This window comes from Hypanus sabinus, chromosome 6 (genome assembly GCF_030144855.1).
Source record: "Hypanus sabinus isolate sHypSab1 chromosome 6, sHypSab1.hap1, whole genome shotgun sequence".
NCBI classification, from domain to species: Eukaryota; Metazoa; Chordata; class Chondrichthyes; order Myliobatiformes; family Dasyatidae; genus Hypanus; species Hypanus sabinus.
This window is the reverse complement of record NC_082711.1, coordinates 165783637-165811551: the sequence shown is the minus strand read 5'-3', so window position 1 is coordinate 165811551 and position 27915 is coordinate 165783637. Positions and strand designations below refer to the sequence as shown.

The following is a 27915-nucleotide window of genomic DNA, read 5'->3' as shown; positions in this document are numbered from 1 at the left end:
CCCTCCTGAAAATGAAACTCAAGGTGACGTATATGCCTTTGATAAATCTTTTGACTTTGATGCACAGAAAGGTCCTGGAAAAGGGACAGTAACACCATGAAGGATTCCACCCATCCTTCTCATGGAGATCCCACTCCCATCAGGGAGGAAGTTACATCACGCCAGGAAAGCAGTTCCTTTCCCCGAGCACTAAGTTTGATCTATACCCCTACCCAGTAACACATCCCTCCACTACTTTACCATGTTATGTACAGACACTCCCGTGGCTAGCGTCACTTTATGGACATGTAATCTGTCTCTGTATGTCCTCTATCTCGTGTATTTATGTTTTTTTTAATCTTTACCTTACTGTGGTTTGTTTGTGTTGCATCCGGATCCGGAGTAACAATTACTTCGTGCCCCTTTACACTTGTGTACTGGAAATGACATTAAACAACCTTGAACATTTGGGCTTGATTCCGCTCGAAGTACCCGGGTTGATATGGAAGTGGACACACGCTTCATGAGCGGCCGCTGACGGGGTCGGCAGACTGGGAGGAAATTTAAACCCATTGATATTGCCCCTTTAGACCAGGGAAGGGTTCATCGCCTTCGTTATGTCATGGACCCCTTTGGCAGCCCGGTGAAGCCTGTGGACCCCTTTTCAGAACAAGTACAAAATAAACCGATCGTATTGAAATACAGTTCTCAAAATATAAAAATAAAGACAATGTTGACACAGCAATGTATGTGCTTCTTTATTAAAGCGTTAAATAAGAAGATTTGGACCCTCTGGAATCTTATCAACAGAGCCCTGTGGACCCCAGGTTAATAACTCCTGCTTTAGACCATTATATTACGGATTAAAATTCTACGTTAAAAGCAGTTCTTTATCCACCCGTGTATGATTTCAAAAACACCATGTTCAACAATTAAAACTTAAAATGCGCTGACTTGTTCATTCAAAACAAAATAATCAGAAGTCTCAAGCATTCATGTGTAATAGTCTGCGATTCCAATGTCATTTGACGCTTCTATAACGGCAGGGCTTTCCGCCTCTGTACGAATTAATTCTGTTCTGGCTCCCCGATCTGGATTGGGCTCATCTCCGTCCCAGCAAATGTCCAGCAGACAGTGAGAAGTCCTTCAATAAACTAATTCAATCAATCGGTAATAATGAGGTTAAAGCTGGAATTCTGGCGTCTATTTGCAAAATTAACCCACGAACTCCTCCCTAATTGAACAACTGTTTCATTATGGCACTCACTTTAAGCGATTATATTTCGATCCTCTTCATAAAATAATTGCTATGTTGATAAATCATCGACTGACGGAATAAGGATAAATTACCTCGTTATTTAGACCGATGCATTGTATGTGGAACTTGCATTTACAAACAGACTTTAATCAATTTCACGAACTTTTTATTTATTTAAGATGAAGTTGCTGTAGATGCGCTTTGGAAAACTTGATAAATTCGTCCATTCTGTGTACAGAGCGCCCTGAAATGAAGATGTTTTATATAAAATAAATGTTATAGATATTATAACATTATAAAATAAATGTTATATATGTTATAGAAGGATAATTGGTATCAACGAGATAATCCATAGGAATTACCTCAACTCTCCAGCACACGTTGTGGGGCTATCTTGGAAAGTTACAAGATTGTCGAGAGTGATAACTTTTGCCGTGACAATGGGCTCCATTCAGGGTCTCTCCTCGCTGGAGATTGATCACATATGCTGCAACTGCATTATTCATCAAGGGGTCAAAACTTAGTTTAAAGGCAAAGTCTCCACTTTGTTCAGCCGAATTATCAAAAAAAGGGCAAATTCTGTGGAAAATGGCAGGCATTTGAGAAACATTGATAGAATTTATTTTCGTTGCGCCTTCATTCTCCTGTCACTTTTCCTGTGCGTCGTTTTGGCAAACTCCCCGCGGAATTGATCGATGTAAAGTTTACACAAGGTATTGCCAAGTTGCGAATGTTCTGTCCGGATCGCTAGCATAACAGCGAAAAACAAAAAACAAAACAGATCTCAAGTATTTCCAGTAGCAATCCTTTGCTTGTCAGTTGTTTTGTTTGGCATCCAGTGCTGACGAAAATACAACTATTTTTATTTAAGGGTACTATTTTATTTCATTCGACTGCATTTTTCTTTTTGGACCATAATCGAACAAGGTGATTGAATTTACTCGTTTGGGGCGTATTTCTGTTACACGGTCTAGAACAGACAGAGGAAGGCGCCACGGCGGCCAGATTTCTGTATTTCGCGCTCTCCACAGGTAGTTGGGTGGGGAAGATTGGAAGGGATCCGAAATGTGCCGGGGTTGGGATGTCTTGTGGACCCTGAACGAAAGCAGCCTTCAAGCTTAAATATAGACGTCGGGTGGCAAAACATGCACTGAGATGGAGCGGCATAAACCTCCTCTCGAGAGCCCAAAAGGCACGCTGCAGTCTTCAGAGCTCTGGAGCCCAGTCGTAATCTTGGGACATATGCCTGTCGCATATCCCATCCACTTAAGAAGCGTTAGTTTAGCGCGCGGAGGATAAAAATTCTCGGGACAGACAATACATTTAAATTTTAATCCGCTTGACCTCGAATCGAACAACGACCTTTAGAATGAATGGCTGTTGCTTTCAGCACAAGACGGTTTCTCTTTTCTGAAACACACGTTTATTTCCCTCCTCGGCGGAGGACTTCCCCAATTCTTCGTGCAGCAGTTCCACTGTGAGACCATTTTAGTGTCAATGAAACACTCGGTCCCTCCTGTGCAGAAATGGGCCGTGTACACAAAAATATTGATTTAACCGCAAATGTCACTGACCTGCTTCTACTCTCATTGATTCTCTGTTAGTTATAGTGCATTTATGTATTTTTTTATTCCGGGGACTTTCTTGTATGGAAATCCTAAACAATTTGATACTCAGAGTTATATATGAAGACTTTATATGTAAATATACACGTCACAGGGTCTCCACTTCACCTATAAACCAACTCAAACCTATTATTACCTTCTGAAAAGATTGTAAAATATTTTGATTTCAGATGAAAAATAAACTAACAAAATATTGCAGTTTCTTATATTATATTGTAGTCGCTTGCTCGAATTTGTAGTTATGAACAAATTTGTAGTTTTTAACATCTAGGTCCAAAGTTAGCCAAGGTGAGTAAGTTATTCTGAGCAAAATTTGCCGTGATCATTTATAGGAAGAAAACGTGGTCATTGTTTTTATAAACCATGAACATCTTTTCGATAACAAATTAAAGCAATCTGTTGCCAGAGAGAAAACTAGATTTCTAAAGTAAAGTTCCCAACGCCTTCATTTTCCTCAAAACTCTTGCATTGCATCAAAACTCAGCATTTGTAAGAAAGAATGCACCAGGAGAGAGAAAGCAAATTCTGGAAGTAAACAGAACTCCTTATGAACTGCATTGTGAATCGGCAGTCAAAGAAATACCTCAGAGCAGGATGTTATAATTTGTCTAATTCAGGGTCGCATGTTCAGTTTGAAAGGGAAAACTCCGATCAATTTCCCTTTGGCATTTGAAACCGTTTCCAACGCAGATTATCCAACAATTCATCCTTGTAGAAAATATTTGCTGCTTTAAAAAAAATTACAACCTTAATTCAATTAATCATTTGAACGAGATTGATCTTGATTGCATTTATAATTTGTAAACCCAAAAACAAAGAGTGTTGATAAGTTTAAAAAAAGGCTACAGCCACGGCTGCCTCTCGTTGTACCCTTAGGTGACGGCCTCTACGTTTTCAGGTCTGAGGGCCGTGGCACTGAGATGAAATGTAATTTCACTTCTATTTTAAACAACACGCTGCTTATACATTGATTTAGGATTAAAGTTGTGCGCATGTATACGAGGAATTAAATGTTATCCCGAACACTGCTGTATATGAACACGCGTCTTGTCAACAAGTAGCCATTTGTCCCAGCGCTCTCGGTGCGGCGTTTCGGGAGTCGTTCTCACTGGGACACGAAGGAGCCGGTTAAACGTGGTGATCGAGTGCAGCCTGTCCGATCGAAACAAATTCTAAGGCGGCTGTCTGAGCGAGCAAGAGCAATAAAACCACTGCAAAGTCTCAGCACAACCTGCTGCGGCCCACCGCGGCGTGAGAGCCCTCCTGAAGGGATATTGTTTCAGCAACTTGTTGCGAATTATTACTGGGGGGGGGGGGGGGAAGCTCAGTACGAAGTTCAGGTCAAATATACTTTACTTGAAATTATGAGACGTATGAAACATTTTATGCTCATATTCGTAGTGTGATATTTTAATATTTTATTTACGGATTCAAGATGACTGATGGCACGGATTTGATACAAACGAAATTGAAAATTAAAACTGTATCAGGCTTGAACTAAACATTATGTCAGTATTGTGAACACATTTCCCATTTGTTGCATTTACTGGTGCAGGGCGCAGTCTATATGACATTGTGCTAATTTAATCAAACTTTCAACTTCATTATGGTTTTAAATGTTTTCAGCCACACCAAACATTTTCGATTTCACATTGCAATCCAGTCGTTTCCTTCGTTCAGGTCGGTTCAGTTCCAACGCCTCTCGACAGCTTGGAAATCTAGGAGCTGAGACTGACAGCGTCGGTAACTTTACGGTTCTCCGTTGTCTCCCGATCGGTGGTCAAACCGCGTCTTTTGCATCAGACACAAATTTATGAAACGTACTAATTTCACCCGAGAGGGTGTTAAAGGATTCAAACCCGGGTCTAATTATTACGATCTAGATCAGGGAATTACCAATTAACCAATAAACATAAATTAAATCCATCATTCTCGATTATTGCTGGCAGTTTTGCGCCCTATAGTATTAATACTTAATAATTCAATGGTCCTTCCATCCCTTACGTACAATGCACCGTAAAAACGCCAATACCCGTCCTCAATCGTATTCTGTTTCGTTGCTGTTCTAAACATTTATAATCAAAGCTTTATCTACTTGGCAATTGCTTGTGTCTGCAAATGAGATGCACATTACATTTTTTTGCAGGGCTGTAAAAGCAACGCTATAAAGATTTATTTCCTTTAAATTCATACTTGATTCTTTTTTCTTGCTGGCCTTCTTTAGGGGTTGGGTTAATTCCTGTCAAAAAGCTCAGTATATTTTTCAACAGTTTCTCTTTCAATATAATTGTTTTTCTAACGCGAATTATTAAAAAACAGCAACCCGGCTTGCAAAGTATCCGTTCGGCTGGCGCAGTGTCGGACTCTGGACTTTGTTCGTAGTCGGTCCAAAGTTCAGAGTTTTGTAGGTACTAATCGATAAATAGCGGCCAATAAAATGCGCCAGTCTCAAATGTAAACACAACGAGCTCGGCTCGCATTGTCCCGGCTCCTCCAACACGCACTCTCGCAGCCTCGCTGTATTTGCATATTGCTAAGACTTTTTTCCCCCACAAAGACTTCCCGCCGATTTGCATATTCTTATATTCAGTTCCCAAAGAATGATCATGGCAGTTTAGTGCAAAAGGTGCCTCCAGGAAGCGGCTTCTCTGGATTTAAAATTTTTTTTTGCCATTTCTCGAAAATATTTTTTGATGTTCGAGGAACGAGTGGTTACAAAGGATCCGATTGGTCTGCGCGCTTATATATTTTCTAAAAAGTCTGATTTAATTAAAAGATGGTGTCCAAACTGACATCTCTCCAACAGGAACTATTGAGCGCCTTGTTGAGCTCCGGAGTATCCAAAGATGTACTGATTCAGGCTTTGGAAGATTTGGAACCCTCCCCGAGCTTTGAGGTGAAATTGGAGAACCTGCCCGCGTCCCCCTTGAAGATGAACGGCTCGAGTTCGGACACCAAGGTCGTCTTCCACTCCCTGACTAATGGGCACGGCAAAGGCAAATTATCCGGGGACGAGGGCTCGGAAGACGGCGAGGATTATGACACACCTCCCATCCTCAAGGAACTGGAGTCTCTGAACACGGAGGAGGCGGCGGAGCAGAGAGCCGAGGTGGACAGAATGCTGAGGTAACCAGCCCCACCAGCTTTACTTCTCTCTTAATAATATGCAGTTACAAACGCGCAATCTGTTATTCGGAGCGCTCATTCAGGTAAAATAGGAAGCCGCTTGCTCCAACGCCCCAGCAACTCAATTTTTTTTAAATATATAGATAAACTAAATGTACGAGAAACATTGTCAGTTTTAAACCGGGAGTCTCAACGGCAGTTGTAATCGTGTAGCCTTTTTCTAAGGCCAGGTTAGGAACAAATCTGCTGTCGTTTTGCGGGGTTGAAGTGCTAACGCGCGTAATCCGGGCAGGTTGTCAGTTGCATGCTGTTATTTTGTTAGTTTCATGCGGCCAGACTGAGCTCAATTTGTCCGGTTTTGTCAGGGTAATTCTGTAAACTGGGCGGGAAATCTGAAATAGTGTTTTCAATGTATCGAGGGGCCGGTTTTCCACTTCATCGATGAACTAATACTAAATACAGTTCTTGGCCAGAAAATACCGTAATTGTGTAAGTGGTTGAGATTCGCTTCACTGGTGTCAAAAAGTTAGTGGCATTTTGTAGGCAGCGTTAATATGAAATAACATTAATAAATGATAACTGTAGGTTGCGACAGTCAGCAAGACAAGTTCATGCAGACATTTAGAGCTGAACTCGTCCGATCTTTTAACATCTAAAAGCGGGGCGGTTAAACTACAGTACGGAAAATATCGACCATCCGGAAAGCCGCTGTCTTGAGTGTTAAACCCCACCGAGTGTCCTTGCAATCTTACATTATTAGCAAAGGACATCTTCGTTTCTGACGTTCGCTTATACCGAATTATTTCAGGTTCGGTCAGATTCGCTTAATTTCGGACGAATTCTTCCGAAACCGTAGATTTTTGACTTTTTTTTCCCGGAGAGAAGGCCTCTAAGCTTTGGCTAACTACAGTACTTAACCTGTGTAAGGTGGCCGCGGAAAAAAATAATCTGCTTGGATCTAGGGTGGATCTGTCAACCGAGCGCCGCGGGAAAAATAGGCTTTCGTTAAAAATGCACGGAGATGTGTAAACAGTGGTAATGCGTACCTTTCCCCGTTTAGAAAGATTTTCTGGCTTTAAGTTTGTAATAATATTATAAAATATATGCATAACTCATCTGTTTTTATGAAGTAATTCATAGCTGTGTTTAATGTGCATGTAGAAAATGCATGGCGAAAACATTGAAATGTGTATTTTTAAACTGTTCCTTTCTATTTGAATGAAAGACGAGAATCGGCACCAGGGCTTTTAATCGTCTGGTGGCAGTTTATAAATATAACTATGGTCCAAGATTGTGGAACACGTGCGGCTGACGTTTCGACACAGCGCTATTAATTTAGTATAAATGATCAACCCCGAATGTACAGAAAAGTGGAACACACTCTGATTAGGTGAATGGGTAACCTGGTTACTCATTGGTAAGGCGAGTTGTAAAGAGCGCGTACTCCACTGAACAAACAGCTCTTGTTTGGGTTTGCGAGTCATGAGAAATTACAAAGTATGATCTGAAACTCGTCACGGTTGATCAGTCCCGAATATAATATGACCCGCGTAAATCTGGATAAATCCATGTGATTCTCAGGGGCAATTTTGAGTGGGAGAGCGGTGACAAGGACTGCATTGCAATCCACTGCTAATTAGGTTCCCAACGCAACTTTCGGTAGTGTCATACCCCTGTAAACTCACATGGCATATCTGAACTGGCGGGCGTGCCTGAGCTTCATAACCATATTTCTATCTGAAGTATTTTTATTTCATACTGATGACTGTTATTTAATTCAATTGTCATATTATTTGTTTATTTTTAAAGAGTCGATGTGATACAGTGACCGGGCGTAAGTGCTTGTTGAAAAGCACATGAACCCAGAGACAGGGTGCGCGCTTGGAGTTTATGAGAAAAAAAGATTTTAAAACCTTGTTTAACGCCCTCAAAAAAAATGCCACTCCACGGTTCGAATTCATCAGTTTAACGAAATGAAATTTAAATATTATGCGTTCAAATAATCTGCAGTCGTCAGGTAAACTATTCGTAATTACAGAGAGGAGAGTGCACGCTGTCTATATGAAAAAGCGGAGAATTCCCAATAAGCTATTAGCTAAATTTACATCGGTAACACACGTGGTACGATAAGTTTTTATCGTTTAATTTTTTCCATTAAATATCAGAATCAGGTTTACTATCACTGACATATGTCGTGACATTTGACGATTTGCGGCCTGGCGCGACGTGAAAAGCTCGAAAGAAGCCTGAACGCTGCGCCGTATTTTAATAATAGTATACCAGGCGAAGTAAAGTTGGGGGGGGGGGGGGTCTAAGGGTTAATAGTCACCTCTCTCCAGGGAGATATAAAAATTATTCCCCTTATACAGGGATTGTGGGCGGAGATCACAACAGAAGTGCAAAACGCTGGTAAAAGTTCAGTAAAAAATAAGTGCGTCTGGGCCCAACGGCTGGAGTCTTGGTGGAAAGACCTCAGCGAGTGATATAAACTACAACCACCAACAATGTTTCAACAGCAGACATAACCCTATCGACGACAAACCCCAACCTGTAAAAAAATAACCGATCGCAACCCCCTCTCAGAGTTACAATTACTAAAGGCGTTATCACTGAATATATCCCGGCCTCTTTAAAATCAGTCTCTAAACTGGTTGGAATCTACGTGGGGCATCAATTTTGAAAGATGGATTTGGATGAAAAAGAATTTAAATCGACTTGCTCCCCCCCATCTTTTGTACGGCCCTATAACTCAATATCAGCTGGACTACCGCCCAGCATCGTTGATGGAGATCTTGTATCGAGCATCATTTTCCAGGCAACAGCGATTGCAAAGGTTTGTTCCTGTCGGGCCTTTGCTGTGTGCGAGCGTGTAACCAAGCCGCGGTGTTTCAGTACTCTACACCCTCGCCCTGCAGCGGCCTTTTGATAGAGTTGTTGAAATGGTAACCTGTTTGTTGGACCCTCTGTAGGGAGGACCCGTGGCGAGCGGCGAAGATGATCAAGGGCTACATGCAGCAGCACAACATCCCCCAGCGGGAGGTGGTGGACGTGACGGGCCTAAATCAGTCTCACCTCTCGCAGCATCTGAACAAGGGCACCCCGATGAAGAACCAGAAACGGGCCGCCCTCTACACCTGGTACATCAGGAAGCAACAGGAGATTCAGAGACGTAAGTGTCCACACTTCAAAGCCTCGCTTACTCTTAATGCAAAGTAGAACGCTTAGTTTCCAGTTGCGTGATTTGTTTTTACATCTATAAGGAGAGGAATTAACACCGACGTTTCAGGCCGAGATCCGTCATGAATTGGACCCCAATGAAGAGTCTCTGCCTGAAATGTAACTGTCAGATGCTGCTTGATCTGCTGAGTTCCTCCACCATTTTGCTTTGGATTTTCAGCATCTGCAGAATCTCTTGCGTTTGGTCTTTTTTACATCCCTAAATGAAGGAATCGCTTTTGCACCGCCATTTAGACTTCCTAAAGAATCCATTTTTACAGTGATATAGGGAGACGGGAACAAGATTAGATCAGCTTATTGAAGGACCGGTACTGGCTATCACAGTTCGGGCAGCTGACCCACTATTGGTTGAAGGATATTTCATATCTCTCATATGTACCCAAGAGTGTAGATAGGAGCTCAGCTGAGCGCCCATTCTGACAGTGCAGTCCTCTCTCAGTATCAGAATGGAGTGCTTGTCAGATTTTTAATGGTCAGATCTCCATAACACAATATTGCATTGCAGGTTCATTCCCTGAGATTAGAATTATTTTTCCCATTCATTCAGAAACAAATACTTATCTTTACCTCTGGTTGTTCTGTGGAAGGTTTCAGTGATGGTTTGACAGATGCTGGAAAACTTGGGAGTTCTGCCATTTTAACTTGTTGGCTTGCCTGCGTAATTAGAGTGAAGGGAATTGCTGCAGGTGGCGGAATTAAAGTCTTCTGCGCAATAATCTTATCCCTTTGTGCTGGGTTTCAGGAAGTCCTGTCCTCTCCCCACTGTCTTCCATCCCATCTTCAGAAACACATCCACTTTTCCCCTGTAGGAGAGGGATAAAAGGACACCAGCGTCTCTTTTAAAAAAAGACACCTAAGTCTGCTATCTATGTGATCCGGGAGTCTGTAACCATGCAGAGAGTGATGGACAGAGGAATTGATCCTAGATTGAGTCATAACGGAAGAAACCCTGAATCATTTAGGAGCCAGCTGGAAGTGGGGAGAAAATGCTGAGTAGTCTTATGGCCCTGCTCATCTGTATTGTTCAGTACTGTTCTGTGTTATGTGCTTTGTATGCTTCAGCCTCTCCATCATAACACAAGGAATATTACTAACAGCAGTGATCATTTGAAACTCCATAGTTCAGCAATAATTCTTCGGAATAAATGTGTAGGATCCACTTAATTAGTTGTCTGTGACAGGTTCATTCATTGAAGTGACAGCTGGGCTGCTCTTTCTCTGGTAAAAAAGTTTGACTTGATGGGGTACAGAATAGAAACACTGTCCAATACTTTACTGCTCTCACTTAAGTAACTCTGCTCAAGGTAAAAGAAAGTATTTGCCAACCAGCCTGTAGTTGGTTTGTTGTAAATGAACTGTTGTGTTGCAATGTGTAGAGTATTCACAGTGGGGAAAGTGGAACAGCCTCCAACGTAAATCCAGGGTCTGCATTTTATGTTGGGAGTAGACAAAGAAGCTGAAACAGTATGATATAAAAACACTTCAGATGGCACTGTTTAACTGTGGAGTATCATCTGCCCCTTCCTACTGTGATTACTTATGCTGAGAAAAATAACACCATGAAAGGAAACAGATAATGTCTGCCCCCAACTTATTTCTGTTACTATGGGGTTGGGTGAGACTGGGGCAGCAGAGGAACGTGACCCCTCACTAATGATTACTAGACTAAGTTTCAGGTATTTGATTTGTAAATATCACCTGGAAGTTAAGATGACACCATAAAAAAGACCCATTGGATCTAATGTTTTTTAAAAAAGGGTTCAATGCTAAAAGATGACCACCAGCATCACTCTATTTCCTGAGTCATTTGCCTCTAGTTTGTTTGGTTTTAAAATACTTGCCCCTCCACAGCTGACCCAATCTTTTGTACGAAGTTCATTTTAAACTTTTACAAGACTTACCTTTTACAAGAATAAACAATGATTGAGTTAAAGGTGTTTTTAAGCACAAGAGATTCTGCAGATGCTGGACATCCAGATACAAAACGCTGGAGGAAATCAGCATCTGTGGAAAGGAATAAACAGCTGACGTATTTGAGCGAGTCCTGAAGAAGAGTCTGGACCGAAATATTGACTGTTTATTCCTATCCCTAGGTGCTGACTGCCCTGCTGAATTCCTCCAGCATTTTGTGTGTATTACAAAGCTATTGTTTATCTGTAACTGGTGCCCATGTATATTAAGCTCTCATTTTTTGAATAGCATTTCTTGGTTAGTATTTAAAAATTTCCCTGGTTTATAAAAAAAAACTGAAGTCAATTTAGGTCAATATCTCAATATTAGATTTCTGTTAGGAGAAGCCAGCAACAATTTCATTAATACCACTTGAATACAGGACTGTGCCAAAGTCTTAAGCACATGTATATAGCTAGGGTGCCTCAGACTCCTGCACAGTATTGTCATAATCTTATGTATTGCACTGTACTGCTGTTGCAAAAAACAAACAAAGTTAATGACATGTAAATGAAGATAAACTTGATTTTCATATGGGTCTCTGTTGTGGACTGAGAGTGGGAAAGGGGACAGGGAGAGGGGAATCATGGTTGGGAAAAGGAGAAGGGAGAGGGGAGGGAGCGGGGAGCACCAGAGAGACATTCTGTAATGATCAATAAACTGATTGTTTGGAATCAAAAGCCCTTGCCTGGTGTCTGAGGGCTGGGCATGTCTACAGCAACGCCACCACCCCACCCCCACCCGCCCAGCACTCCTTCGTCACCTGTCCCACACCCCTCCCACAGTGCTCCACCCTCTTCATTCCCAATATACTTTGCTTCTGCCAGATTTACAAACTTGCTCTCTGCTCCACGTTGACAAACACAGTACTGTGCATAAGTCTTAGATACTCTAGCTATAAATATACGTGCCCTAGACTTTTGCATAGTACTGTAAGTATGCAACATGTTCTTTCCTGAATGCTGTAGCTCTCAGTGTAAAATGTAAGATGAAAGTAGTTGAAATTCACATATTACCGCGTGGTTAGATGAAAAAATATTGAAACAGAGAAAACATCTTGAAACTTTGGTATTTTCCGCGACCTAGAGATTCTATCCGGGGAGCCAATTAAATTCTGTTAGAGTAATGCCAATTTCACAGTTAAACATCCACAATAAATCAATAAAGAAAAAGATACAGATTATAGTAATCATTCGAGCGTATTAATCACTCTACTGGATTGATCCATTTTCTAAAAACATCCATATACATTTTCCAATTACAGAACTTTCTCATCAGGGTTTAGTTTCTGACAACATTTTAGCCATCAAGGCTACATCATTGCATCGACAGGCAATTCTGAGAGTAAATGTACTGATCTATGTTGTTACCTGATGTTCCTTTTTCCTTACTTCATGTTTTACACTCTGATTGATCTTGTGAAGTCAATAAATGATGATGCATCATTTCCTTGCTTTACAATAAAATAGATTTGACATTAGGCACCATTACCAAGATCTATATTCATAATGGGTTAATGACTTTAACCCATTCAGCGTGGAAATGTTATGTTCCAGCTCTTGAATGTACAAGAGACATTTAGGTGCTCAGTAATAAAAGGATTGTGAAGGGGAACTAGCTATCTGCCATATGGTAGTCCCTTTGTAAATAGAAATATCGCCGTGCTTTTGAAACAGCACTTTACATCAAGGTGGCTTAGCGCTCAGTGTGAAGCTATTGCAGTGTGGGCGGCGGAGTTCAACTCTGGCACTGTCTGTAAGGAGACTCTCCATTCTCCCCCTGACTGTGCGGGGTTCCTCCAGGTGCTCTGGCTTCTGTCCCATGTCCCAAAGATGGTTAGCAGCTTAACTGGTCGTTGTAAATTGTCCTGTGATTAGGCTAGGGTTAAATAGGTGGGTTGCTGGGAGGTGTGGCTCGTTGGGCCTGTTCCACCCCATATCTCTAAATAAATAAGTAGAATTGAAGTGACTTTAGCCTGTTCAGCTTGGAATTGTTATATTCCCACTCTTGCTGTATAAGAGACCTTCGGGTGTAAAATTATAAAAGAATTATGAAGGAGAGCAAGCTACATGCCATATGGCAGGCCCTTTGTAAATAGAAATGTCCCAGGATTTTTGAAATGGTAGAAATTTCCCAGCTCTTTACAACTCTTGGCTATAAAATAAAGTTCACAGAACGTACACAGGATCAAGTGAAGTGCCCTTCAGAGTTCGGCTGAGGCATAGTTTTGTTAAAATAATCTCCTCCAGCATTGATAAAGCTCTGCTCAAAGGAAACTCCTTTCTGTCTGAATGATTTATTTAAAGTAATTAAACTTTGAAATTAATGAGGAAATCCTTGTAGATATATTAACTTATTCCGCAAAAAAAAAATCAATTCAAAGATTTGTTCCTCAGTAGTTGGATTCCTCCGCGCGGTACTCACAACAAAATCCCAACAAAGAGAATTATCACTTACAAACGATTGCTTCATTAATATTTTACTGCAAATGACTTCCTGTGACAATACCACTGATTCCTATTGGGCAGGGCGGAATTGCATCTGTACAGTCAGAGGAGTGTATCCTTGTCCAAAATGAATGTGGCACTCAATGACTTACTCTGTGGTGAGAATGAAGCAAATTACCCCAGGAAGTGATCACAGCAATGGTAGAGGTGTGTTTTAAGGGATACGTGGGGCAATTAAGTAGGCAGTGGGGAATAGAAAGGGTGGCAGGTGGAGTTATAGGTGGAAGAGGCTCATGGCAAATACAAGCCATTACCACAGTTTTCTCTGTTACAAAGTTTATGTGCTTTAAGGAATCTTCAGCCTATTAAGATATAATTTCTTCATAAAAACAGAAGGTATGGAAATGTGCAGCAGGTTATTGAATTGGATAAGTGGATGTTTTTTATGTTTCCCCCCTCCACAGATGCTGCCTGACCTGCTGAATACACTCAGTGGCCACTTTATTAGGCACACCAGTACACCTGCTCATTATTGCAAATATCTAATCAGCAAGTCATGAGGCAGCAACTCAATGCATTAAAGCATTATCAAGAGGTTCAGTTGTTCAGACCAAACATCAATGTGGGGAAGAAATATGATCTAATTGTCTTTGACCGTGGAATGATTGTTGGTGCCAGATGGGGTGGTTTGAGTATCTCAGAAACTGCTGATCTCCTGGGATCTTCACACACAACAGTCTCTAGAGTTTACAAAGAATGGTGTGAGAAACAAAAAAAAACACCCAGTAAGTAGTAGTTCTATGGGTTAAAATGCTTTGTTAATGTGAGAGGTCAGAGGAGAATGGCCAGACTGGTTCATGCTGACAGGAAGGCGACAGTAACTCAAATAATCACGTGTTACAACAGTGGTGTGCAGAAGAGCATCTCTGAATGCACAACACGTCAAACCGTGAAGTGGGTGGGCTACAGCAGCAGAAAACCACACTGGGCTCCACTCCTGCACCTAATAAAGTGGCCACAGAGTGTATTTCCACCGTCTTCAGTTAGCATTTTAGTTGTCCGGCAGAACTTGCTTTTGTCTTTCGGTGTTTGAAGTGTTACTGTGTTTGGTTCTGGTCAAGTTGTATTGAATTTTTGCAAGGGAACGTAATGTCCAATAAGAAACTCTGAGTAAGAGTAAACAATGCTGTGTTATCAAATTAAATTTTCATTTTGTTGCTCTAGTTGGTAATAAATTGATTGTAACTACTTTTGAGAATTTTGTCATGATTTTTTTTGAAGAATATATAATCCAATCTTTTTGTTATGTATGGGCTGGGTCAAGTCTACCCTTTCTCTTTCAGAATTCAACCAGACTATCCAGAATACTGGAAACAATATGACAGACAAAAGCAGGCCAGATCAGCTGCTGTTTCTCTTTCCAGAGTTCAATCAGCAAGACCAGGCCTCGGGGCAGGCTGAGGAGGCGGGTACTGAACCTGCCAACAAGAAGATGCGCCGCAACAGGTTTAAATGGGGACCAGCTTCCCAGCAAATATTATACCAAGCTTATGAAAGACAGAAGAATCCCAGCAAGGAGGAACGGGAGGCACTAGTGGAGGAATGTAACAGGTAAGCAACGATAAGGTGGGGGCTGAAAAAACATCAGTGAAGGTCCAGTGCCAAGGCTTTTTGTCCAGACCACACTTGGAATATTGTGAGCAGTTTCTGAGGAAGGATGTGCTGGCGTTTGAGAGTGTCCAAAGGAGGGTCACGAGAATGAAAGGGTTAAAGCATAAGGAGTGCATGAGAGCTCTGGGCCTGGTGTTCAGAAGAATGGTGGGAGTTCTCATTGAAACCTATTGAATATTGAAAGGCCTAGATAGAATGGATGTGGAGAGGATGTTTCCCACAGTGGATGAGTCTAGACCCAGAGAACACAGCCTCAGAATAGGTGGTCATCCCTTTAGAACAGATATGAGGAGGAATTTTTTTAACCAGAGTGTGGTGAATCTGTAGTATTCATTGCCATAGACAGCTGTGTATACTTAAAGCCGAAGTTGATAGACTTTTGATTAGTAAGGGTGTCAAAATTCACGAGGAGAAGGCAGAAGAATGGGGTTGAGAGGGATAATAAATGAGCCATGATCGAATGGCAGAGCGGACTCGATGGGCTGAATGGCCTTATTCTGCTCCTACATCTTATGGTTCCTGAGTACCTGAGTACATAGCCTAGTGAGGAAGGATCAACGTTTGAACCCCTGATTTTTGTTTGTAGATGCAATGAAACCCAGGTTTGTCTCAAATTCAGTCTGCTGCTTGTATCGTTTGTTATCCAGTGGTGTCACATCTAACCAGCCCTGAATCTGTTTGGCTGCTCACCCAGGAAACTTCCAGAAGCCCCGCAGAATCAGTTGTTGCAACTGCGGTCGGCGGGAGGGATACAAATGTTGGCTTCAGTTTTACAGACGGAGACGGATGAGATATTAGTCTGGGTTTACATTCCAGTGAAGCCAGGTAGCAAAGAGTGAAGGACAGTCTGTGGTCCTGCCCACGATCAATTAACACTCACCACTGGATCATAAATGGCCACTTAAGTTTGGCCCTTCCCCGTGCTTTGAGTCAGCAGATTCAGAAGATGGGAGAAGAACAGAGAGGGAGATGGAGAGAAAGGATTTGTGGCACTACATTACAACTCAAACCAGCATGAGCCATGATTGATAAACATTTATAAAGCCATTAACGGTTTGACTGACTTTTGATCAAACAATTTGAACATAGTCTTATAAAACTAACCTTGAAACACACACAAGATGCTGGAGGAACTCAGCAGGTCTGACAGCATCTATGGAGGGGAATGATGAAGGGCTCAAAACGTCGACTGTTCATTCCTCTCCATAGATGCTACCTGACCTGCTGAGATACTCCATAATTTTGTGTGTGTTACTGTGGATTTCCGGCGCCTGCAGAATCTCTTGTGCTTATGCTTGTTTCAGAGAATGTATTTTCAGCTCCCAGCCAGATATTCTGTTAGATATCTTTGCAGTCACTGTAAATTTCATGAGTAACACGTACTCCCTGGACTAAACTGGATATTGGATATTGGAATAATTAGTTACAGTTGTATATATTGCAATCAAATTAATTTCAAGATCAAAAATGGCAAAATCTTGGGAACTATATAGTTCAAATGTCAAACATTCAATGTCTGGATAAATGTCCTTGGTATTTATTAATTTATTGAGGTACAGCGCAGAATAGGTGTGCCACTTGGTAATCCGCCAATTTAATCTCAGCCTAATCACAGGACAACGTACAGTGACCAATTAACTTATCAACTGGTACGTCTTTAGACTGCGGGAGGAATCTGGAGCACCCAGAGGAAGCACACACAGTCACGGGAAGAAAGTACAAAGTCCTCACAGTCAGCAGTGGGGATTGAACCCTGGGTCGCTGATTTCGGTTTTCTTCAGCAATCCAAATGCTCATCTGTTAATAGTGAACATGCTGTTGGTTGCAGTTGAATTCACTCAACTCGGATAATATATCTTTGCTTGTCAATTCTTAAAGCAGCAGGATATGTAACGGATATAGGCGAATGCTGTTTTTCGATTAGCCTTTGGGGAAAAATCCCAGTTAGTTTGTTTTGGAAATGTTGTAAGTAAAAAGCATTGTTTCCCTCCTGGTGTGTCTGTGCACGTTTAATTTATCAATTTCCTGAGGCACCGTCAAGTTCAATTACTTCTGAGCCTGCTGTATCAGTGGTGCCACCCAGCAAAAGCCAGTGCTGTGAAAGAAGGCTGGGATTGCCTTCTCTTGTTTCCCAACCTTATTTGTCTAGCCATGTACTTCAATGTACTGAGACAGCAACGTGGAAAACCGCTCCTGGTGATTTCAAAGGGACTACAGGGTAGAAAGATGCAAATGGATGTGAAATGTCAATGTACACACTCCATTGCCACTGCGTTGGGTACAGACGTGGAACCCAGTGTGGTCTTCTGCTGCTGTTAGCCCATCCATTTCAAGGTTCAATGTGCTGTGTGTTCAGAGACGCTCTCCTGCACACCATTGTTGTAATGTGTGGTTATTTGAGTTACTGTCCCTTTCTTGTCAGCTTGAACCAGTTTGGCCGTTCTCCTCTGACCTCTCTCATCAACAAGCCATTTTTGCCCACAGAACTGCCGCTTCCTGGATGTCTCTCTTTGTTTTTCGCGCCGTTTTCTGTGAACTCTAGAGACCGTTGTGTGTGAAAATCCCAACAGATCAGCATTTAGATACTCAAACCACCCCATCTGGCGCCAACAACCATTCCGCTGTCAAAGTCGCTCAGATCACATTTCTTCCCCATTCTGATGTTGGGTCTAAACAACAGCTGAACCTCTTGACCACGTCTGCATGCTTTTGTGCATGAGTTGCTGCCACATGATTGGCTGATAAGATATTTGCATTAAGGAGCATGTATAGCTAATAAACTGGCTTCTGAGTGTCTTCCTTTCTCTCAGTTTCATGCTATAGATCTGAAGAATATTCAGACAGAAGAGGCTGCAGATGCCAGAATCAGCAGCAATGCACACAACATGGTGAAGGGATTCGACAGGTCAGGCGGCATCTGTGGAGGGCAATGGACAATCCATTTTTCAAGTTCCAACCTAGAATGAAGGGGCTTGCTCTGAGATGTAACTATCCGTTACCCCCCATAGATGATGTCTGAACTGCAGAGTTCCTCCAGCATCCTAAGTTTTATTTGTAAGGTCAATTCTCACAATTTGATTTTGGACAGAGTAGAAGTCTTGTATCAAATTATTAATATTGGCAAGATCTTCAATGGCTTAATCCATATTCAAGTAAAATCTTATACCTGTGTAATCAAATACAATGAAATAGAATAAACAACATTAAATGATATAATTAGTTTAAATATAAAATTGCTTGTAAGTTTGCAATATTTTAGAGTATGACTGTCACTTGTTCACCCTAGAGCCGAATGCATACAACGTGGCGTGTCTCCTTCTAAAGCACATGGACTAGGATCGAATCTGGTTACAGAAGTCAGAGTGTATAACTGGTTTGCCAACCGAAGGAAGGAAGAAGCTTTCCGCCAGAAACTAGCCATGGACGCGTACAGTGTTCAGTCGCACAACATGAACCCACTGCTGTCCCATAGCTCTCCGCACCATCCACCAAACTCCTCTCCCTCGAGTAAGCATGGTAAGCTGTTGTCCTCTGTTCCTTTCCAGTGTGTGCCCGGTAATTGTGGAGGGTTCCTAAAAGGTGGAACTTTGGAGTTAACGATCTGGCTTGCCACGGAATGGCAAGCTGGGGCAATTTGAATTGAATCTGAGCATTGGGAGCCTATTGAGATGGGCATTGTTGGACTTGATGCTCTGAAAATGTTTCCTCTCTGTAGAAGCTACTAATGAGTACTGTGGACAGGGATTAAAACCAATGTTCCACTCAGTCCATCTAGGAAATTTAAAGTCTAGAAAGATTAAAATGACCAGATTGAGTTATTTAACTGTGCTTATAAATGTTTGGGTTGATGAGTTAAAATTAGATGCATTGAGTCCTGTTCCTTTTGACAGTTGCAGTGTGAAAATGTAGCTTGAGAGACCAGGCAGTCCCTTGGCTTATAACAGGTTTCCATTCCCGAGGAGTGTTTGCATCCTGAGGTGATTGTGAGTTGGAGATGAAGACAAACAGTGTGTGGGAGAGAGCCACAGAAACAGAGGTGAGGAGAGAGTGAGCAGACTGAGGACGAGCAACGAACAGCGGCTCTCACTGGCTCACTGAGCGAATGAGCATGCTTAGAGCTCCCAGCGCCGCTCTTCTAGACCCAGTTCCCCCACTGTTGCAGCTCAGGATGGGGTGTGAGGATAGAAGGCATGTGGAAGTGTCCTGTTCCCACCCGGAAGAAGATGCCTACAGCCCTCCAGCAGCCGGCAAATTCACCCTCATCCATCCCACTGATCTCCCAAATGCTCATTTGTATGTATAATAGACACAAGAGGTACTGGAGATGCTGGAATTTCAATGTGGTGGAGGAGCTCAGCAGGTCAGGCAGCATCTATGAATGGGAATGAATAGTCAATGTTTCAGGTTGAGAGTGTTCGTCAGGACTGGATTTCTCCCTAGTCCTGATGGAGGGTGTCGGCCTGAAATGTTGACTGTCTGTTCTCATCCATAGATGAGGTGTCCGTAAGTCAGGCGTCTGTAAACTGTAAACTGTAATTTTGTAACTGTAAGCACCTACAGAGATAGATTTTCCTCAGTGGTATTGGTGCTTCATTGGCCTTGCTCAAAACCTGTTCTGCATCATAGTGCACCCATGAAGTTCTCAGGTAGGGTTTCTTTGTGTCTCTTTTCCACCATTTCCACGAAATTCAGTGGAGGTTGGCTGCAGTTTATTCTGTGACAGATAGAAGATTGAATTTATACACAGGTCAAGTCTCCCTTGAGTAGGTGGAGCAGAAATGGAGCACATCAGTCAGATTGTGCATACAGATGAGCAGAACGCACAGAATGTTGGAGGAGATCAGCAGGTCAGGCAGCGTCTACCATGAGCTGCTGCCGTTTTGGCCTGAAACGATGGCTGCTTATTCCTGTCCAGAAATGGAGCAAGTTTCTGGATTAAGTTTCTAAGGACATTGAGCTTCACTGGCAGTGTGTTGCAATGTCAGATCTTATCCTGTATCAGCAAATTGTCTCTCTGGGGTGTTGGCTGTGGGGGGGGGGAAAGGGAGGGCAGTGGGGTTGTGTAATATAAATGGTATATCAGCTGGGCTGCTTTTCAATGGCCATACCTGCTAACAGCGTGAGGCTCCTTAATGGCATTTAGATAAGTAAGGCTTTGTGGAGTTCTGTGTATTTTTGATAACTTTATAGAGTTGTTAGTGATAAACTCAACTGGTGTTATGATGAGCTTTGTTGTTCTACTCCACACGCCAGGAAGACAGTAAACCTTTAAATAATGTTACAATGGCAATGCATGAGGAATCCAGTTTTTTATCCTATTAAGCTTAGGTCCTTGATCCTTAAGTTGATTCCAACATGTCTTTAAGAGGAAAAGGCAGGATAAAATAAACAGTGCTAATTCTGGGTGAACAAATGACCACTATCTAAGATCCGGGCGAAACCAGTGGAGTTCAAGGCAATGCCCGCTCTGACCCCATCAGTGTAACCGTGGCATTGAACGTTGCTGGTACTGGTGTAAAAGGATTCGTTCAGGGAGCTGCCACGTGATGTTGGGTCCCCTGTGCTATTCCTCGTAACCTTTCTTGTTTCCGAGTGACTTTCTGTGTTCAGGGTGGATAGGAAGCACTTTGATTTCAAAAGAGTTGCTTACAACCACTCCACTCCCCGCTGTGGTTGACAGGCAGTGCCACACTTTGGAATTGTGGTCACCGTTGAGCAAGATGAGGCAGCTGATCTGTACACTGCAAGAGCCATAGAGTCACAGAAACAGGCCCTTCAGCCCATCTAGTCCAGCTCAGCATGATCTCCTGCCTAGTCTCATCTGCCTTCACCTGGACAACATCCATGTACATATCCAAACTTCTCTTTAATATTACAATCAAATACACATCTAAAACTTCAGCTGGCAGATTGCCACACCCTCCGAGTGCAGAATTTCCCCCGTAGGTTCCATAAAACCATAACATATAGGAGTAGACTTGGCCCCTTTGGCCCATTGAGTATGTACTGCCATTGGATCGAGGCTGATCTCCCCTTTCACCCTAAACCAATGACCTCTTGTTCTAGTCTCATCCAAACTGAAGGGAAAAAAAAGCCTGTTTGCATTCACCTTATCTATACCCCTCATAATTTTGTAGACCTCTGTAAAATCTCTAATTTTTCTGCGCTCCAAGGAGTAAAGTCCTAACCTATTCAACTTTTACCCATAGGTCAGGTCTTCAAGTCCTGGCAACATCCTTGTAAATTTTCTCAGCTCTCTTTCGGGCTTATTGTTATCCCTCTTGTAGGAAAGCTATCAATAACCTTGAAAGAGTAATATTTGATCAGAAAATCTTTTTCATTATAAATGTTGGTCAATACGAAACAATATCTAGAGGCCCAGAAATGAATTTTTATTGGTAGTTATCAAAGTTCAATTTAAAAAATTAAAAAAAAAATGAAACTTAAATGTGAACTGGTGTAGCGCAGAGAAGTGGGATTTAAACCTTGCTCTACTATGTTCATTATATTGTAAAGAGAAAGGAACTTGAACAGATTCCAGGCTTTCCCCCACTCACCAGCCACCTGCTCTTGAGCCTCTTCAGCACCTCCTGGCGTCGAGGTACCAATCGAACAATTAACGAGGGGAAAGTCCAGCTTCTGAGAACCAAAAAGAGAGCTTTGAAATGAGGAATGCTCTGCGAATGAGCGAGGCAATAAATGATATTAGTAGCGCTTATCAATAGTTTTGAACCTGCCAGGGTTTGAGTCTGTGTGGCGGGGTGGAGATACGTCCCTACCGAAGGAGGTGTAAGGCGCTCCTTCCCTCCACGAGCCTGCAGGTCACCCTTGGGTAGAGTGTGGCACCTGCTTAGCCCCCCCATCAGATTCACATGAATCCATGGCAGCAGGTAGTGGATGGTCATATGAGCAGCTGGAGCTCATACCTAGTTATTCCACCACTCACTCCAGGCAGACAATCTCTGAAGAGCATTGGTAATGGCTGGGGTCACCTATCTTGTAAAGACACTGCCCAGAAGAAGGAAATGGCAAACCACTTCTGTAGAAAAATTTGCCAAGAACCGTCACGGGCATAAAAATCCATGATCACCCATGTCACATGACACGGCACATGATGATGTTGAAGGTTTGAGCTGAACAGGTAAGAATGCTCCCAAGAGATCTTGCAGATGTTGGAAATCCAGAGCAACACACACAAGACAGTGGACAGACCCAGCAGGTCAGGCAGCGTCTCTGGAGGGGAATCAGCAGTCAATGTTTTGGACTGAGACCGGTCTTGGCCCGACTGTTGACCTTTTATTTGCATCCATAGAAGCTGCCTGACCTGCTGCGTTTTCCTCCAGCATCTTGTACGTGTTGCTGAGAATACTCCGAGCTGGCTGGTTACTTCCAGCAAGCTAGGAGTTTGGAGAAAGAACATACAGCAGTACAGTGCAGGAACAGGCCATTAGGCCCATGATGTCTGTGCTGTACTCTGTCTGTGATATATAATGTCAAATTAAACAAAATCACTGCTGCCTGCACCTGATCCTTACCCCTCTGTTGCCTGCCTTTTCATGTGTCTGTCTTACAGCCCTTTAAATGCCACTGTCACATCTGCTTTGAGCACAACCCCTGGTATCCCGCTGTCTGTAAAAAGAAACTTGCCCCACACATCTTCTGTAAACCTCAACACCCCTCCCCTAGCACCCATAAATGAATGTCCTCCAGTACTTGAAATTTCTGCCCTGTCTATCTCCCTCATAATTCTTTGAATTTCTGTCAGGTTTTTGCTCAGCCTCTACCGTTCCAGAGAATACAGCCCAAGTTTATTCAACCTCTCCTTCTAACTCGTGCCCTCCAGTGCAAGATTGCTGCAAATAGTTCCCTCATCCTTGAGGGTGGCTTGCTCCTGGCTGTCCTCTCATGGGAAACATGGCTGGTTCTGCTGGTGATTCAGTGGTAATACATCAACTGGGATGAGTCAGCCTGACTGTCCAGGGATCAGCAGGATGTGACTCTGTTATAACAACGAGTTTGCTGCAGTGTCTTATTTCTTCACTCAGAGGGTTGTGCGAGTGTGGAACGAGTTGCCAGCACGAGTGGTGTATGCAAGCTCGATTTCAATGTTTAAGTGAAGGCACATGGACGGCAGGGGTTTGGAGGGCTGTGGTCCCAGTGCAGGTCGATGGGTGTAGGCAGTTTAAATGGTTTCTGCAGGGACTAGATGGGCTGAAAGGCCTCTTTCTGTGCTGTACTTTTCGATAGCTATGTCTAGATAAAGAGATTAGCTTTATTTGTCACACGTGCATTGAAACATCGAAACGTACAGTGAGATGCATTGCTTGCGTCAGGGTTTTGCTGGAAGCAGCTTGCAAATGTCACCACACTTCTGGTGTCAACGTGACGTGCCCACTAATCCTGACTCGTACGTCTTTAGACTGCGAGAGGAAGCCAGCGCACCTTGGGGTCACAGGGATTTCTTAAAAACTCCTTACAGACTGCAGACCCGATCTTACCTCTGGCACTGTAAAGCATTGTGCTAACTGCTCCACCCCAGTGACAACACCCATTGTCCCCTTCCCCTCCACCACTTTACCCCAGCTCTTCACTGAGATGCATAGGCTCATTGGAGGCAGGGAGATCTGTTCTCCCCTCAACTATCGGGCACGGTCGTGCTGGATTCTGGAGTGGAAGTGCTGTGGGAGGGCGATGATGGAGAGGGCAGGACTTTTCCCCAAGCAATTCTACAGATGCTGGAAACCCAAATCAGCAGACACAAAATGCTGGAGGAACTCGGCAGGCCAGGCAGCATCGACAGAAATGAACAAGCGTGTCGTTTCAACTTCTTCAGAGTCTCGGCCCATTTGTTCTTTTACTTGGTTGCTGCCTGACCTGTTGAATTCCTCCAGCAATTTGTGTCTGTTGCTTAGGACTTCTTCACAGACTCTTTAAAATTAGCATGTCCCAAGTCTGTAGTTTCTGGTTTTTATTTATTTTATTTAGAGTAATGGCCCAATGAGCCATTCCAATTACATCAATAAACTGACTAGCCCATAAGTCTTCAGAATATGTGAGGAAACAGGAACACCCAGAGGAAACTCACGGGGTCATGGGCAGAATGCACAAACTCCTGTCAGGCAGCGGTGTGAATTGTACCCAGGTTGCTGGTGCTGTAATAGGGTTACGCTAACCACTATGCCAACTTGCTGCCTGTACAGGTTAGGGGTAGTAAATTGTGGGCACGTTGGCGCCGGAGGCATGGCAACACTTCCTGTCTGCCCCCCTGCATTTCCTCGGGGCTGGGCTGGTTGTTTAATCTTTTGCATCACAGCTAGTGGGGAAAGGGATCATTGGAATGGGGGGAGGTATCGTCACAAAGCCTCCTTACCCATCATGCACACTGCCCTTGTCGCCAAGGAGACTGCTTGAGGCTTCCATACTGAGGCCCTCACTCATGACAACGGAGCGGAGCACCGGGTGTGAAGGATTGAGTTAGCAGAGCGTGACCATGGTCCGTGGTGCCGGACGTAGTGAGTGCCATGGCCAAAGCTCAGATGCCTTTGGTACAGAAGTTTACAGGGCAGTTGAGAAGGTGTTAGCTCTGTTGGCCTTCCTTGGGGGATTGAATTCAGGAGCCATGAGATAATGTTGCAGCTCTATAAAACCACACGGAGAATATTGCGTTCGGTTCCGGTTGCCTCATTATAGGAAGGGGCGTGGAAACTTCAGTGAGGGTGCTGAGTAGATTTACCAGGACGCTGCCGGGACCAGAGCACATGTCTTATGAAGATAGGTTGAGTGAACTCGAGTTTTTGTCTTTGGAGTGAAGAAGGAAGTATCTTGATAGAGGTGTACAAGATGATATAGAGTAGATAGCCAGAGACTTTTTCCCAGGGTAGAACTGCAAGGGGGCATAATTTTCAGGTGATTGGAGGATATTAGGGGGAGATGTCAGAGGTAGTTCCTTGCACTTAGAGTGTGTGGAACACCCTGCCAGGGTAGTGGTAGAGGCAGATACATTGGGGGCATGGATACTCTTAGATAAGCACATGGAGGATAGCAAAATGGAGGGCTATGTAGGAGGGAAGGGTTAGATTGACTTTAGAGTAGATGAAAAGGTCAATACGACTCGCAGGCTGAAGGGTCTCTGCCCTGTGCTGCAGTGTTGAACGCCTGCTGGCAGCCGCCGCCTGAGTGGGCTCTTCAGAAGGAATGGATTGTAGGGGAGGTCGGTGGACAGAGGTAAATAAGCTGCAGACCACAACAAAAAATCAGAGCGAAAAATAAAGTTGAAAATGAAGAGGGCAGTGGAAGAGCAGACCTGGCGGCTTGAGCGAGTGATAATGCAGGTGTCATTGTGATGCTGACGAGATTGGAAAACAATCCGTATTGTTCCTGTACCTGCAATCTACACACTAAAGTCAGCAAGGCACTGATCCGAACAAAAGAACCCGACCAGTATTGGGGTCAACGTGAGGTCGCTGTCCGAGAATGACGGGGGGTGGGTGGGTTGAGATGCTGGTGGGGTGGGGGGAGCAGCTCACCCTGACGGGCCGGGGACCCAGCCGTGCTCTTCCAGGCCGCTCATTGTAGGCGCAGTCAGCTGTTTCCAGTGTGTCGCACTTGGGCTAAAATAATGCAACAGCATGCAGCCGGTGTTGTCATGGCATTGTGTCCATTATGCATGCTTAATTGAAAATTAAGCAAGCTTTTTGAATGAGCTGCGCTCCCCTTTGATCTTGCCCATCCTTCCAGTGTGTACTCAGTCACCGCATGAGGCTCTTTTGTTTTTTTATATTAGCGACCGCATTGGTAGAATTGAAGCCTTGTTCATTTATCTTTATTTTGCGAGGCTCCCCTTTATGTCCCGAACTCCAGACTCAGCCGGCAGAAATTACCCAGTCTATGGGACACGGCGACACCCCATTCCGCGGTCTCCTTTACCAGCCGGGAATCACAGTACTTAATGCAGTCTGTGAATTGGGAGAGGGGTCTCGAAAGGTCAGGCGTGTCGGAGGCGAGAATTTGTGAATTTGCCGGGGACTGGTGCTGATATTGATTAGGTCTCGGAAAAAGAGGAAATTAGCTCAGGAAATGAATAATGCAGGACAGGGGAGAGTGTATGCAGAAGTCAATGAAATCTGTTCTATTTAACCTTTCCCTGGCACACAGGTACAGGGTATCTTTGCTTTTTAAAGCATCTGCAACTCAGCACTGGTGAACGTCTTCAAAGTGTACAAACTGGGCACATCAAGTAAGACTAACTTTTGTAAGAATCCTTTCAGATTAGAAGTTTTACATTCCACGAGCAGTAGGTTTTGTATCGTTCGTGTAGCAGTTAGCCCTGGGTGGGAGTTCAGAGTTAATTTCCGGCGCTGTCTGCGTGTTCTCTCCGTGACAGAGTGAAGTTCCTCCAGGGACTCTGGTTTCCTCCCACAGTCCTCAGATGTACCAGTTAATAGGATAAATTGTAAGATGTCTTGCGGTTAGGCTAGGGTTATATCAGTGGATTACTGGGCTGGAGGGGTAGGGGACACAGTCTCAGAAGAGAGGGGAGACCTCAGGGTGGGGATGAGGGAGAATTTAACCAGAGAGTGGTGAATCTGTGGAACTCATTGCCACAGGCAGCTGTGGAGGCCAAGTCTCTATGAATATTTAAGGGAGATGTTGATAGATTCTTGATTGGTCAGGGCATGAAGGGACACAGGAGAAGGCAGGAGACTGGGACTGAGAGGGAGAATGGTTCAGCCATGATGAAATGGCAGAGCAGACTCGATGGGCCAAATGGCCTAATTCTCCTCCTACATCATGGTCTTATAGTATGTTCCAGGCCTGTATCCCTGAATTAAAAAAAAATACATGTAAATTTAACTTCTACTCAGGTTGTGGGGTGGAAATGGTTAATCATTGCAGATAAGAGAAGCTGTGAGCCGGCAGATATATTACTTTTACTAAGCTTTTAGAATGCATTTAAACTGAGGCAGATAGTATACTAATGCTGAATATATGGTATGTCGGTAGGAAAGCTTATGTTGTGTTTCAGGCCAAGTCTGGCAATAAACTCCACACCAAGCCCTGCCCTGCCAACAACCTTTTCCACATGAGGAGAGCAGATAAAAACAGCCACTTTTGTCTTAACGCTTAAAAAAAAACCTAATTTTTAGTACGAGTTCACAAAGTGTAACCACGAAACTATTCATCGTGTATCTCAGCACAGAAGAGTTCAATGGTCAGAAGGCTGGGAACAGAGAGAAGGAAAGGTGCTGCAGAAAGGAGGTGCCAGGGTAACATTTCACCTCAAACACACAAAATGGGAGATGACTGAACCTCTCTGAAGCTGAGCAGTGTGGAGATGAGAGCACCATTTCCTTTGACTTCTTCCTGGCTATGAGACCACTGCGAACAAATTAAAGTAAAAATCAGTTTGGTTCCTGTGATAAAGAACGTTTCTGAAGCAAGAAGGCTCCTGTGCAATGGGAGAGAGGAAATTAATGCTGGGGCTATGATTAGTGGCACCCAAGGCTGGATTGAAAACTGAGGAAATGAAGTCACTGGCCGTACTCTGTCCTCTTCTCAATATCCCCCCCTCCGCATTTCAATTCTTCTTGTGAGTGACCCAGGAAATCGGTGTCAAATCGTT

The 27915-nt window shown here is 43.4% G+C and overlaps 1 protein-coding gene and 1 long non-coding RNA gene across 9 annotated transcripts in view; one reads left to right on the top strand and one right to left on the bottom strand.

Annotated features, from left to right (window-relative positions):
* Positions 1-724: 724 nt before the first annotated feature.
* LOC132396050 (uncharacterized) lies at positions 725-5149 on the bottom strand. Its single transcript, XR_009512834.1, has 2 exons — positions 1600-5149; positions 725-1481 (listed from the first exon to the last, which is right to left on the bottom strand). It is a non-coding gene; the product is annotated as an uncharacterized LOC132396050 (long non-coding RNA).
* A 186-nt stretch (positions 5150-5335) lies between these two features.
* hnf1ba (HNF1 homeobox Ba) overlaps positions 5336-27915 on the top strand; it is a 107530-nt gene continuing 84950 nt past the window's right edge. For 2 of the 8 annotated variants that reach the window (XR_009512822.1, XM_059973384.1), the window contains exons 1-4: positions 5337-5988; positions 8958-9157; positions 14966-15233; positions 18580-18809. Coding sequence is in view for 1 of the 8 variants with exons in the window: in XM_059973384.1 (XP_059829367.1) it covers positions 5639-5988; positions 8958-9157; positions 14966-15233; positions 18580-18809 (1048 nt within the window). In the remaining 7 variants the exon portion in view is untranslated. Of the gene's footprint in view, positions 5989-8395; positions 8822-8957; positions 9158-14965; positions 15234-18579; positions 18810-27915 lie in introns of those variants that run through there. The other 6 variants (XR_009512821.1, XR_009512820.1, XR_009512819.1 and 3 more) reach the window with 6 other exon arrangements.